Here is a 13783-nt window from a genome sequence, read left to right on the forward strand (position 1 = left end):
GCTGCACTTGTCATTCCACAAGTCCTGCTATGAGCTGCTTACTGCTGTCCCTGTATCAAGGTAATCTGGAAAATCAATGCATGAAGGCGTCTCCTAAAACTTGTTACCATGACATGGGTAAAACTGCACAGAAACTGCTTTCATCACTATTTGACCCTTAAGAATCTAGGGACACGATGCTATTATCAAGGTTATACCCTTTCTCATTCAGTTGTCTCCCTGTACACGCAGTATCATGTTCCATAATGACTGAGTACTGCAGTAAGGTCTACACAGAGGAACTTGTTCCAGGACACAAATTCAAATATATTCACAGTTCTCATGGGAAATTCTATGACTGTGTCAAGCTTATTCCTCTAGGATTTGCTATGCAATAAACTAGGATCACAGGCAAGGACCAGATATTAAACTTCTTTGAGACCTGTCAATGTTTCTTATAACTGGAACAAAGTCCCTGAGGATCTTCATGGTGGTGAAGAGCTCAATATATTAATTCCCACAAGGTCACTGGAGTTTCCTCTTCTGAGGCTGCAGTATACTCAACATGATTTTCATAAACCTGCTTCATGCCAGTAAACACTCCATATTTCATTACCTCAATCAATAACAATTGTGGATCGAGAGAGGGTTTGAGGAGTTTTCTATCAGTTGCATATAAATTTATGTCAGTCGTTCACAGAAGTTCACAGGGCTGAAAAGCCTCTTTGGGAGAGGCTGGCATTTGATTTCAGGGATGGCCCTATCAGGGTCAAAAAAAGCCCCCCCACCCATCCCCAAGCTCCCACTGCTTTGTTTTTAAAATCTGTCTTTGCCTTTGTCCTAACACTCCACTTCTTCACCTCCTTCACAAGTACTCAGGGAGCTGCTGCAGGGCCCTCGCTCCAGAGGGGAAGGCCAGATTCATCACACAGTAACTGATCTGTTCATAAACAGCCTCATGTAAGTACTGAAGGGTTAGCTGGTGCTTCGGGAAAGAAACCAGCAGTAACTGAGTAACACTGTACCAGAGAAAGTACTCCACTGCCTAATTTCTTCTCTCTCAAAAGGACTGAAAGAGTGACAAATTCAGAGATACTCAGAGTTCCATAATGGTGCTGCAGATCTCATGGATGAGGACATCATTCCAAAGCATAACACTGCTGTATTTGGAGTATTTTGTGGAACTGGTGTGTGTACCCACCATATTTTCTGCAGCAAAGCCAGAGTTTCCACAGAACCTCACACATTTCAGATACCCCACATCACTGGCATAGTCATATACTGGACAGGTCTTCAAGGTAGGTCTCATAGACACCAAAAAGATCCTCACAGCTCTTTCTTCAGGGGTGGTGACAGTTAAAATAGCAATGAAAGTCAAGGGTCAAAGAGATTTTAACACACCCCAAACAAAGAAAACTGGATATGAACAGCCATGGAAAGTGTGCACAAGGGGTTCCACAATCTGTGATTTTCTCAGAATTTCTCTGCCACACATCTGGCCACCCACCGGCATCCTTCAGCTCCAAGTAAAACTGCTTCTTTCCTTAGTTCAGATCTTTGTATGATCGATCCAGATAAAAGACAGCTCCTGAGAATCCACTGTGGCTGACTGCCAACAACCCGAGAAGCAAAATGTCTCACCTGGGTTTTGAACATGCCAGAGGCCTTGTAAGCATTCCTCCTGACCACACCTCCTCAGCCTCTGTAATTTCCCCTCTCATCCCCAAAGGACGATCTCCATGCTCTCAGACCCACAGACATCTTTCAAAAGGAGTCACGCAGCAACAGTGCAGTGTTGCTCAAGCTCTTAGGTACCTCTCAGGTCTCTAAACCCATAAGCTGTGAGGAGACAAATGGGACTCCTGACGACCAAGTCAGATCTTTGACTACAAGGACTGGCTTTGGTCATGGGCTAGCTTCACTTTGGGGGCACAAATACCATCATCTGGCTCTGGTAGAGCCCAGAGTCCTGGACCATGTTGTCCGGCCTGCTTAGCTATTCACGAGTGCTGCTTCTATTATCTACTCCAGAGCCAAGTCTCGAGTGCTCAGCAGGGATGCTAAACAGCTCCCCTAACTCCTTCTCTGTAGTCACGATGGTTTCTGCTGTGCTGGAATGGCAACTTAGCATACTGGTGGAATCAGTGTTCTCACAGCACATCCTCAGTTAAATACACCTCCACTTGGTAGTGCCTGACAAACAGGCCATGCTCTCCTACTTTTCTGATTATGGCTTTACTGAACAGCTGCACTGATTCACTGGCTTATTCAAAGCCTTAGAGAAGACAGATACACAATCAAGTTCAACAATTAAGTGTTATTTTTAGATCTGACTAACAGGACTTAAAGAGTCTAGAGTTATCTATCAGGCCAGAAACAGGCTGTTCCCACTCTGTGTGTGTGTGTGTGTGTGTGTGTGTGTGTGTGTGTGTGTGTGTGTGTGTGTGTGTCTCCCCCAAGTGCTGACGCCCATATACAGCTTCACTGCTTAAACAACGGATTGTCAATCAAATACCACTTCATCCATTCCCCAAAGCCCAAGCCTGGAACCCTTGATCTCCAAGTTCGGTCGCTCTCAGCAGCCTCTGCCTTTCACCATCTCATCCATGGAGTAGGCCCCGCTCAGTCAGACAACTACCACAACATGCTGCCCTTTATATCCAAGTCATGTCCTATTATGCCATTTGATACAATCCTAAGAGTCATTCACAGCTTCCCTGCTTCCTGGCACAAGACATTCCAGGCTCACCTTTTCCAACTCCCCTAGACTTGGAATCAGCCATTTCTTCAAGGAGTCATGAATCCCTCTAGTGGAAAACAGTATTTAACCTGGAGAGTAAGACTGTTCAATGGTGCTGAGTTGTCACTGATTCTACGCCTTGTATTTAGACTAAACTTACACACAAGCCTGGTAAATAAAAAAGAAACTTACAGGCAAAGGAAACAGCTTCCCATTTACTTTTATACATAGACTATTGGGATAGTTGTCTTCTTGAGGGCAACTTGTCTCTGCCAGGCAAAGTCTGCATTAAGAAAAAAAAAATTCTTATTAAAGAGTATACCCAAACATGCTTATGTATTTTCAAGTTCAGGACTATATGCACATAGTTAGCAAGTATAAAATTAACAGAAACCTTCAAACTCACCTCAGCTGAACCTGGACTGTATAATCTCTCCTACCACCTGGCAAAAAATCCCTGTTGGAAAGAAAAAGAAACTGGGTTAAGAAGGTAAAACAAGAATTCGCAGAACATTCTCACCAGAAAGAAAGCATTATTAGTATTTTTATTCTTATCTCTGAAGAGGAACAATACCCTACCAACAGCACAAGCCTTAATCAAAACACTGTTGTGATGACAACCATCATTCACTTAACATTTGGTCATGTCCTTACAGCAATTTTAAGGTATTTTCAATTCACAGGAACTTTTCATGATACAGTGTTTATTGCAACAGGCAACAGATTTTGGTTAACATGAGAAGGAGCACCCTCAGTTCTAAAAGAGTTTAATAAATTTAGCTGTTTGTTTATAATGGTTAACCCTGGCTGACCATTTTAATCATGTGATTTTTTTTTAAACTATATAGACCCATTCACCAGATAGTCTATTGTCTGCAATACAGACTGAGCATTAGTTTGTTTTTTTTTTTTTTTAAATGTTTGTTTATTTTTGAGACAGAGAGGGACAGAGTGCAAGCTGGGGAGGGGCAGAGAGAGAGAGAGAGAGAGAGAGACACAGAATCCGAAGCAGGCTCCAGGCTCTGAGCTGTCTGCACAGAGCCCAACATGGGGCTCAAACCCATGAACCGTGAGATCATGACCTGAGCCGAAGTCGGACGCTCAACCGACTGAGCCACCCAGGCGCCCCTAGACTGAGCATTAGTTTTTACAGCAGGTGATTCTTATATAGAAGCAAAACAGAGAACAAATGCCTAGAGTCTTGGCATCTCTGTACCATAGCAACTTTATAATCAAATATCCAATTAAGGACACAGAATGTCTTAGAATTTCTAGATGAGAACCTAAAGGAGTGCCAAATAAAATATTTCTGGCACTGAACCTTCCAAAGCCTCGCCACCCCAACTGGAGCCTACAATGCAGCAGCACTGTGACTGTTTGGGAGCTTGTCGGAAATGCAGAATCCCAGGCCCCACTACAGACCTACAGAATTAGAATCTGTGCTTTCCCATGATCCCCAAGGGACACGAAAGCACGTTATACTGTAAGAAGTAAATCTTGGGACCCTGTCAGAGAGAAGCATATTAGAAATGAGCTCCTTCTTGAGAGGGCATTTAGCCCTCACCTTGCTTTAACTGGGTCAGTCTTCTGCTCCACTTTGTTCCCTCGAAGGCAGTAAAGCACAACAGTGACCAGCTTGAGTTCCATAGTCCGGCAAATTACTGAACCTGTGTGTGCCTCTGTTTCTCCATCTGTTCAAGATGGAAAATTGTTGCACCTCCCTCATGGAGGAGTTGTGATGATTAAATGTGTTAATAGCACATGCAAAGTGCCTGGACAGAAAAAGTGCCCAACAAGTGTGAGCAGCCAGCTGCTACCATTACTAACTCTGCTTGCACGTTCCCTTGCCAAGGGTGGGAAGCCTCCACCCTTCTCAAATGTCTATTCAAAACCTCCCAGTATCCTAGACAACACTGACCTCTTGTGAGTAACCCATATCACTCCACTCATGAAAATCGAGAAACATTTCACAGTCTGGGTGCTGGTTCTACCACAAATGAAGACTCCATATTTGCTCTCAAAGGTGTCATGCTAGTAGGTTAACAGCTAGTAGGTAACAGATACATACGACTAAAATGTGTTAAAGGTTACAGTAAATTCTGAAAAACAAGTGCTACAGAAAAGATGTAAGTTTAACTCTGTCTTAAAAGTTCAAGGCAGGGGGGCACCTGGGTGGGTCAGTCGGTTAACTGTCTGACTTCGGCTCAGGCCATGATTTTGCAGTCTGTGATTTCGAGCCCCATGTCAGGCTCTGTGCTGACAGCTTAGAGCCTACTCTGGATTCTGTGTCTCCTTCTCTCTCTGACCCTTCCCTGCTTGCTCTCTCTCTCTCTCTCTCTAAAATAAACATTTAAAAAATTGGGGGGCTCCTGAGTGGCTCAGTCGGTTAAGCGTCCGACTTCAGGTCATGATCTCACGGTTTTGAGTTTGAGCCCCACATTGGGCTCTGTGCTGACAGCTCGGAGCCTGGAGCCTGCTACGGATTCTGTGTCTCCCTCTCTCTCTGCCCCTCCCCAGCTTGCTAGCTCTCTCACTCTCTCAAAAATAAACATTAAAAAATTTTTTTTTAGTTCAAGGCAGGGGCGCCTGGGTGGCTCAGTCGGTTAAGTAGCTGACTCTTGATTTTGGTTCATGTCATGATCTCACAGTTTGTGAGTTCATGCACCATGTCAGGCTCTGCACTGATGCAGGAGCCTGCTTGGGATTCTCTCTCCCCTCTCTCTCTGCCCTTCCTCTGCACACACTCTCTCTCTCAAAATAAACGTTAAAAATTTTTTTAAATTTATTTTTAATGTATATTTATTTTGGAGAGAGAACGCGAGCAGGGGAGGAGCAGAGAGAGGGGGGGAGACACAGAATCCAAAGCAGGTTCCAGGCTCTGAGCTGTCAGCACAGAGTCCAATGCAGGGCTCAAACTCACAAACCATGAGATCGTGACCTAAGCCAAAGTTGGACGCTTAACCAACTGAGCTACCCAGGCGCCCCCCAAAAAAAAAAAAAGAATTTTTTTTAAAGTTCAAGGCAGTTATCACCATTAGTTCAATAAACTAGAAAATCGGGTTTGCACAGCAGTGGTTCTACCTACTTCTATTTAGACACACTTCCATCAGTAACAGTGGTCACCAGTGCAGTGATTCTCAGCAAAAAAAAAAAAAAAAGCGGGGATCGGGTGAGGACGAACTGGAGATACGTAACAAAATCTAGTGGTGGGAAACGTTTGGAAAAAGAGAAACGGCAAAAAACAGAACTACAAGGATAAATGGGAGAATGATATAAAGGGTTTTAAATAGCTTGTTTAAGGATTTATACTTTATTCCAGGATGGGAAATTAACATCAACTGGGAAATGCAATGGGCTATATATCTTCACAAACATGATGAGTAATGAGGAAGCATCTTCTGACATTCAGTTTCTACCAGTCACTGGTCTAGGAACTTTCACATGTCCATCCCATCCATCAGATATGAAGCAGGAATTACTATATGCCAGGCACTGTGACAGGCTTTAAGAATATGAAAATGAGTAAGGTGTTGCTTTCATCAAGTTTGTAAATTCAAGTACTCAAATAAACGCAAGGAGGCTTCAATAGAAACTAAGTACAAAGTGCAATGAGAGACAAAGTGTGTGTTGGGGGAAATCCAGAAAGGCATCATAGAAGAGCTAAGCTTTAAACTGGCCCTAAGATATGCCCTAGGACAGGGAGGAAGAGGATATGCAAAGGGACAGAGCTGTGACAGCCCAGTCGGGAGTATAAGCTGCCAGGGAGATGTGAGCATACAGAAGATGAGCGGCACAAGAAGCTGGAGACAACTGCCAGGCAACAGAGTGTGGACTTCACAAAGTATCACTCCAGGGTTTTTAAGTAGAAGAGAGAGAAAACTGAGTGGGCTTTAGAAAGATCACAGGATCAGCTGGGAGAGTCAGGGGACCACTGCAACTATATAGGCCAAGATGAAAACTATTTCAACAGAAACATCACTGAGTGATATTTAGGCATAAAAACGTGACAGAACTCAGTGACTGGCTACAAGAAGGTAGGATAAGGGAAGGGGACCATCTAGGCTGGACCCAGGTTTTGGAATGGTGCCACTGGCTTCACGTTGCTGCTACTCAGCAGGTTAAAAGGTAAAGCAAGTTCTGGCATTCAATCGCCCCAACCACAGAGTGAGGTGGTGATTATCTTTCCAATTTTACACACTGTACAAGTAGGATTCAACAGGCTTTAATAACTTACCCACCTAGGGGCATCCAGACCTAAGTGGCTGAGCCAGAATTCCGATTCCAACTGGTATGACTCTAAAGACCATGCTAGCTCCCTCAAGGGGAGAGTTGCATCGAATTTTAAATCACAAAAGAGACATAAAAGAAGGATCAGTGGAGAGCAGCAAACTGATGAGATGTGGCGGAGGCAGTGTGGGATAATACAACGAGGGCTCTGTCTGGGCAGATCCTATGGCACTGATGAAATGGGCAACAGGAGAAAATATACCAAGCAAAAATCTCCTTGAAGCCAGTTTATTTTTTCAACATTGCACCCCTGGTGCCTGGATCATCATAGATAGTAAATAAATATCTGCCGTGAGACTAAATGAATGAGTGAAAGAACAAAAGACAAATAAGCAGGTTTGGGAGGAAGGCAAGTTCAATTCTGGATGTGCTGTGTTCGATGTGCCTGTGAGTCATCAAAACAGGGCAGTGAGTAAGGACTCCAGGGCAAAGCAGAGATTTTGTAACCACCAACATAAAAACAACAAAGCACATTCACGGATACTATCAAGGAGTAGTGAGAAGAGAATCACAGACTGATTCCCGGGAACATGTAAGTGTAAGGAGCTGAGTCGGCCTGATTAGAGAGGCAAGTGGAAGGGGTAGTGTGAAAACCAAGAAGAGAGCTGAACTCACTGATCAATCTTCACCAAACATAATATAAAAAGAACCAACCCAAACCTGAATGTATTAGAGCCTCATTTAGACCTTACTACCATTACAGGCAAGGGGGGAAGCTGGATGCACAACAGTGATTCTCAAATTTGTGAAACACTGGAAACACCTGGGGAACTTGAAAAACTGGGTTAATACCTGGGTATTTAGAGCCTTAAAAGCCCCCCATGTGATTCTAATATGCAGCAAAGCATTTTGAACCACAGGCATAGAAGTTAAATGACACCACAAGAAGTGCATCTGGATCCAAATCCAGAATGTGTAATATGCTACAGAATCAATGAACTACTATTTTCAAAGAGGATAGTAAGAAGCATTGTAAGAGAGGAAACAGAGTTCCTTGGAGAAGTGATCAATTCCAGAACTTGGGCAGAGAAATGACAAAATGAACCTGAAGCATCCTGTGGTGCCCAAAAGTAATAGTGCTCAGAAACAGATGGAGACATACCAAAGAGCACAAGAGCCAACCGGAAAGAACAGCCAATGGCCAAAGGTAAGGCAGTTTGAACAATATAAATTACCATAGTGCTGCATTATAATCCAGAATACTCAAGAGCCTACACGGATACAAGTAAATAACTGAATAAATGGGAAAGAAGGGGTAACTCTTCCTTACAAAAGAATGACTGTAATGTGAAAAAGAGTAAGGACAACAGAAAACGACACCATTGAACACAGAACGTTTAGGACAAAGTAACTGCTGAAGGAAAGGTCCATCAGAGAATGCTGAATTGGTGGACAAAAATCTGACGAGAAACAGAACAGGTGCCTGGTCTCAAAGTATCTCCCTTAAGATTTATTACTAACAAAGGAAAAACCAGCAACTTAGTTTTTCCAACTTAGATTTAGTGCCAAAATCTAGTAAAGGGTACCTTACTCAAGTGATCGAGGTTAATTAACACACCAAAAATAAGATGTAGCAATATTACGTAGCCTGATATGATACATTAAGAAGGGCATATAACCTGAGGTATTCTTGCCAAAAAACGCATAGTCTCATGACAAAATATCAGACAAACCCAAAACTGAAAAATATTCTACAAAATACCTGGCCAGTGCACTTCAAAACTATCAAAAGTTATGAAAAATAGGGAAAAACTAAGAAACTGTCAAATACCGAAAGAAACTAAAATGACATAACAATTAAATGTAATTTGGTATCTTAGACTGGATCTAGCAAAAGAAGTTCATTAACAGAAAAACTGATGAAATCTGAATAAAATTTATAGTTAACAGTATTATACCAACATTAATTTCTTGGTTTTGATAACTGTTCTTATGGTTATGCAAGATGTTACTATTAAGAAAAGCTGGGTAAAGAGTATATTCTCATAACTTTCCTATGAATCCATAACTACTTCAAAGTATAAAGTTTTTTAAAGTCTTCAGAGATAAAGAAGTCAAAAGTAATTACATGGCTGTGTTTAAGTTCTAAAACAACCGAGAAAATCTGAATAGGAGCTAGCCATTGTTTTATATTAAAGGATTATTAATTTTACTGTGATTAGATTTAAGAATTGATTTGAAATGTGTCTTGATATATTTCTAGCTGAAATTATATAATACTTGTGATCTGCTTTAAAATCTTTCAGGAAAAACGGGGGGGGGATGAGGGGGTGGGGTGTCCACATACAGACTGCCAAAATGTTGATAATCACTGAGGCTGTTTAATGGGTACCAAACTTTCACTTCCATTTATCAGGATGAAGGAGATACTGTATTATTACACAACTCAGTAAACACTGGATGTTGTCTAGACATGTGTATGTTCGATCTATTTTTTTTTTCCTTTGGAAGGAGGGTTATAAATAGTCTTAGGTTTTTTAAAAAATTTTATACATAACATACATAAGATAAAATTTATCATGTTAACCATTAAGTGTATAATTCTGTGACATTAAGTATACTCACATTGTTGTGCAACCACCACCAGTATCCATCTCCAGAACATTATCAAAGTTTTTAATTGAGATTATTTAAATTTTAGTCATTCATTTTTTGACTACTTAATAAATTCACATAGTTCGAAGTTCAAAAAGATACAGAATGAATATAAACTGAAAAAGACCATCCCAGCTCTGGCCCTGGCCATCCAATTCCCCTGTCCAGAGGCAGTTGATCATACTTGTCCAGACATATTCTAGGCACTTAAAGCAAATTACACACACACACCTTTTTAGGGCAATTGGTTGTATATTATTCACATTTTGATGCCTTGTTTTTGTTCACTTAAAAATGTATCTTGAAATCTGTATCTTTAAATCTACTTACTCTAGGGGCGCCTGGGTGGCTTGGTCAATTAAGCACTGGACTCTTTGGCTCAAGTCATGATCTCACAGTACGTGAGTTCAAGCGCCGCATCAGGTTCTGCGCTGACAGCACAGAGCCTACTCTCTCTCTCTCTCTCTCTCTCTCTCTCTCTCTCTCTCTCTCTGCCTCTCTCCCGCTGGCATTCTCTCAAAATAAATAAACGTAAAAAGAAATCTACTTACATTTGGTTGAGTGCCTGACTGTTGATTTCGTCTCAGATCGTGATCCCAAGGTCCAGGGATCAAGTGCCACATTAGGCTCTGTGCTGGGCTTGGAGCCTGCTTGGGACTCACTCTCCCTCTCCCTTTCTTTGCCCCTCCCCCATGCTCTTTCAAGCATTCTCGCTGTTTCTCTCACAAAAAATAAACATTAAAAAATAAACAAATCTACTTACTCTAAAGAATTTCCTTCCTTCGAAGACCCACCCAACACTTGGTTGAAGCTTTCCAAGACCACCAAGGTTAATAGTAACCTCATCCCTCCTATATATCAGTAGTTATTTGTAATTACTGAAATTGGATCTTTTCATGACACCTTCTAATGCCAAGATCATTTTATATATATGGGCTGGTTCACTAACAAGACTGCAAGCCAACTTGTAGAAAAAGGTCATGTTTTATAATATATGCTTTGTACCTAACAAACAGTAAACATTGATATCAAGCAAAGGATCATCAATGAATAACAAACAAAACTTAATGATACGGTTTTAGGTATAAAATATAATTTTAGGGCACCTTAGGTGGCTCAGTAGGTTAAGTGGCTGACTCTTGATTTCAGCTCAGGTCATGATCTCACAGTTTGGGAGTTCAAGCTCTGCAGCAGGCTCTGTGCTGACAGTGTGGAGCCTGCTTGGAATTCTCTCTCTCTCTCGCTCTCTGCCCCTCCCCCACTCATGCACGCTCTCTCTCAAAATAAATTTTAAAAAACACTTAAAAAATATAATTTTAATAATATAAACATAATTTTTAAAGTTTTAATTTAGTCTATTTATTTGTTAGTTGTTTTAAATCCCCAAGATTTAAAGCACTTCTAATGTACAAAAACTCACTGCAATGTCTTGCCCTTGGTGAGAAGGAACCATTTTATTTCTGTGATGATTTTCTCCATGTTTTCTGAAACTATTACTTGGATGTTGGATCATTTGGACTAATCCTTACATTGTCTTTTTTTTTTTTTTTTTTTTTTTTTTTTTACTTAGTTATTAACACTTTCCCCCTTCATGGAAGAGGCAGTCTATCTAACGCAATACTCTTTGAGAGCTCAAACTTTACAGGGTCAGAACATAACAATCATTTTGAGATTCTGACAACAGCACTCTCTCCCTATATATATTGATAAGGGTGATATGATTAATGAAAGAATCTAAAATTTTCTCCCAGACTTTTCTACAGAAAAACAGCATCCTCAAGAAGTTAGTGTGCTTAAAGGAGACATGAGGCCCCTAAGTTTGGATTCACCATCTTGGGAGATTGACAATGCACATGAAGATAGTAAAGACCAAAAAGTCCAACTGTAAAGAACTTATGTAATTGGGCTAAATACAGAATTTCCAAAATCTAACTACAGACCTTATTTTTGTAAATTAGTAACATCTCAGAGAAGACGAGCTTTCTAATGAACAGCTGGAAGGAGGCAAAAAACCTCTAATTTGCTCAATTCTTTGTTCTACTTTTAACCTTACAATCCCAGAAAATCATTTAACCTCCTAGAGCCTCTGCTTTCTAATACTGTATCTTTAAGAACACAAGTTCAAAGAGTCATGTTATTGACACCTAAGATGACTATATTTTTAATTGGAAAAGTATACACTACATACTTCCTTTTCTTTCCTCTTACATCTTAGTTTATTTGTTCTTCATAAATGTGTTTAAGGTTCTCCAATTTTTCTAAATGGTAAAGCTAAGTATCTTTCATAATTGTTTTCTGATTTCTGCTAATTTTATGGCCCAGGTAACCGCCTAGCTCAAAACAGTCCCAGTTTTTTGGGTTTTTTTTAAGTTTATTTATTTTTTGAGAAAACAAGCAGGAGTAGGATAGGAGCAAAGGGAGAGAGAGAGGATACCAAGCAGGCTCCACACTGTCAGCACAGAGCCCAACACAGGGCTCAAACTCATGAACTGTGAGATCATGACCTGGGCCAAAATTAAGAGTCAGATGCTTAACCGACTGAGCCACCCAGGCACCCCAGAACAGTTCCAGTGTACTCATTTTTCTGGGAAAAGAACATGATGTCTACTTTAACTCTTAAAAGTGCCTCAGTTTGGATGATAAGGTTTATACACATCCTACTTTGGGCTGTTGTCACAAATTCTTTTTTATGTTGCTATATTTGGAATAAAATTTTCATTAAAAAAGTTATTGCCAAAAAGGAATTCAAAAAGTAGGATGAGGTTTTAGTCAAAGGTTAAAACTGTTTTCTAATACAGAGTATTTATTAAATATTTGGCTAACATTAGTCAATGCATACTATGCTTACTTAAGGAACAATAGTTCAACTGTTGTGGACTGAACTGTGTCCCCTCCCTCCCCCACCAAATTGACATTGAAGACCTAACCACCCCCCCCACCCCCAATCTATTTGTGAAGATGGGAACTTTAGAAAGGTAATTCCAGTTAAATAAGGTCATAAGGGTGGGGCCCTAATCCAATACAACTGGTGTCCTTATAAGACCAGAGATGCACAGACACAGAGAAGAAAGGTCAAGTGGGTACATACAGCAAGAAGGCATCCTCGTAAACCAAGGAGAGAGGCCTCAGGAGAAACCAACTCTTGACTTAAGCCTTAATCTTGGACTTCAAGCCTTCTGAATTTTGAGAAAATAAATTTCAATCGTGTAAGCCTCCCACTGTTGTGCTTCGTAAATGGCAGCCCTAGTGGACTAATGTAACAACATTCATGAAGAAACATCATATATTCCAAACATTCTTCTTACCTGGATATGCATATCTCTCTAACTTGCTGAGGTGTCAGAGCAAAAATAAAAAACTTCTCTTGAAATCGTTGAATACTGCTTTGAACTGAGGAGGAAAAAAAAAGATAACATTCCAATATCCAAAACGAAACAAGTACAAGGATGTAACCATCTGCAATAACAATGCACTTCTGATAAAGTCTGCCAAATTCTGGAATTTTTATGGTTAAAATAACTCCAAAATAAGTACTAAATTGCAATCATCTTGGAATCATGAAAGTAAAGTCACTCTAAAGCAGGCTCAATTTTAAGCATTTAGTCATTACTCTAACAGACTAATTATAATAAGGTCAAAATACAACACAACTCTTCAAAATTACATTTCATTCTACTGACTCAAATGAAAACTTGAAGAAGTCACAAACTCCCCCCAGATCTCTATCCCAGATTTAGGTGTCTTTTGGTCTTTTGTTTTGTTTTGTTTTGTTTTCGAGCCTTTATATTCCATTACATAGAATACTCATAGAAGATAAAATTTTAAATTTTAGCTTCTAAGTTGAAAAAATTAAGATATATAATAATTATTTGCATACAGATTATCTAGTTTAAAAAATTACCTAATGAAGTCATCCTTAACTATATTATTAAAACTGAAATGTATTTCCTTCACGAAGAACTTTAAAACAAAACAAAGCAAAAGCTAATAGAGACCGGCGGCTTCCCAACAAGTATTGCAACAACACACAAGAAAAGGTCAAACGGCTCTCGTGTGTGTGAGTGGCCAGTTTTCCTGATGCACGAATATGAATAAACAAGGTGCCAGTTGAATACCCAGTGTCAGAAAACTTCCTTCCACAAGACACACCAAATCAAGAAAAACATTAACTTGAGTAAAACA

At 40.3% G+C, this 13783-nt stretch overlaps 1 protein-coding gene across 12 annotated transcripts in view; it reads right to left on the reverse strand.

Annotated features, from left to right (window-relative positions):
* PIAS2 (protein inhibitor of activated STAT 2) overlaps positions 1–13783 on the reverse strand; it is a 97642-nt gene that overhangs the window by 43165 nt on the left and 40694 nt on the right. For all 12 annotated transcript variants that reach the window (XM_086682894.1, XM_086682892.1, XM_086682895.1 and 9 more), the window contains 3 exons: positions 12907–12991; positions 3126–3176; positions 2912–3002 (listed from right to left, as the gene is read on the reverse strand). In XM_086682894.1, coding sequence (XP_086539020.1) covers positions 2912–3002; positions 3126–3176; positions 12907–12991 — 227 coding nt within the window. The remainder of the gene's footprint in view (positions 1–2911; positions 3003–3125; positions 3177–12906; positions 12992–13783) is intronic.

This window comes from Puma concolor, chromosome D3 (assembly GCF_028749965.1).
Source record: "Puma concolor isolate L17-30 chromosome D3, mPumCon1.1.hap2, whole genome shotgun sequence".
In the NCBI taxonomy this organism is placed as follows: Eukaryota; Metazoa; Chordata; class Mammalia; order Carnivora; family Felidae; genus Puma; species Puma concolor.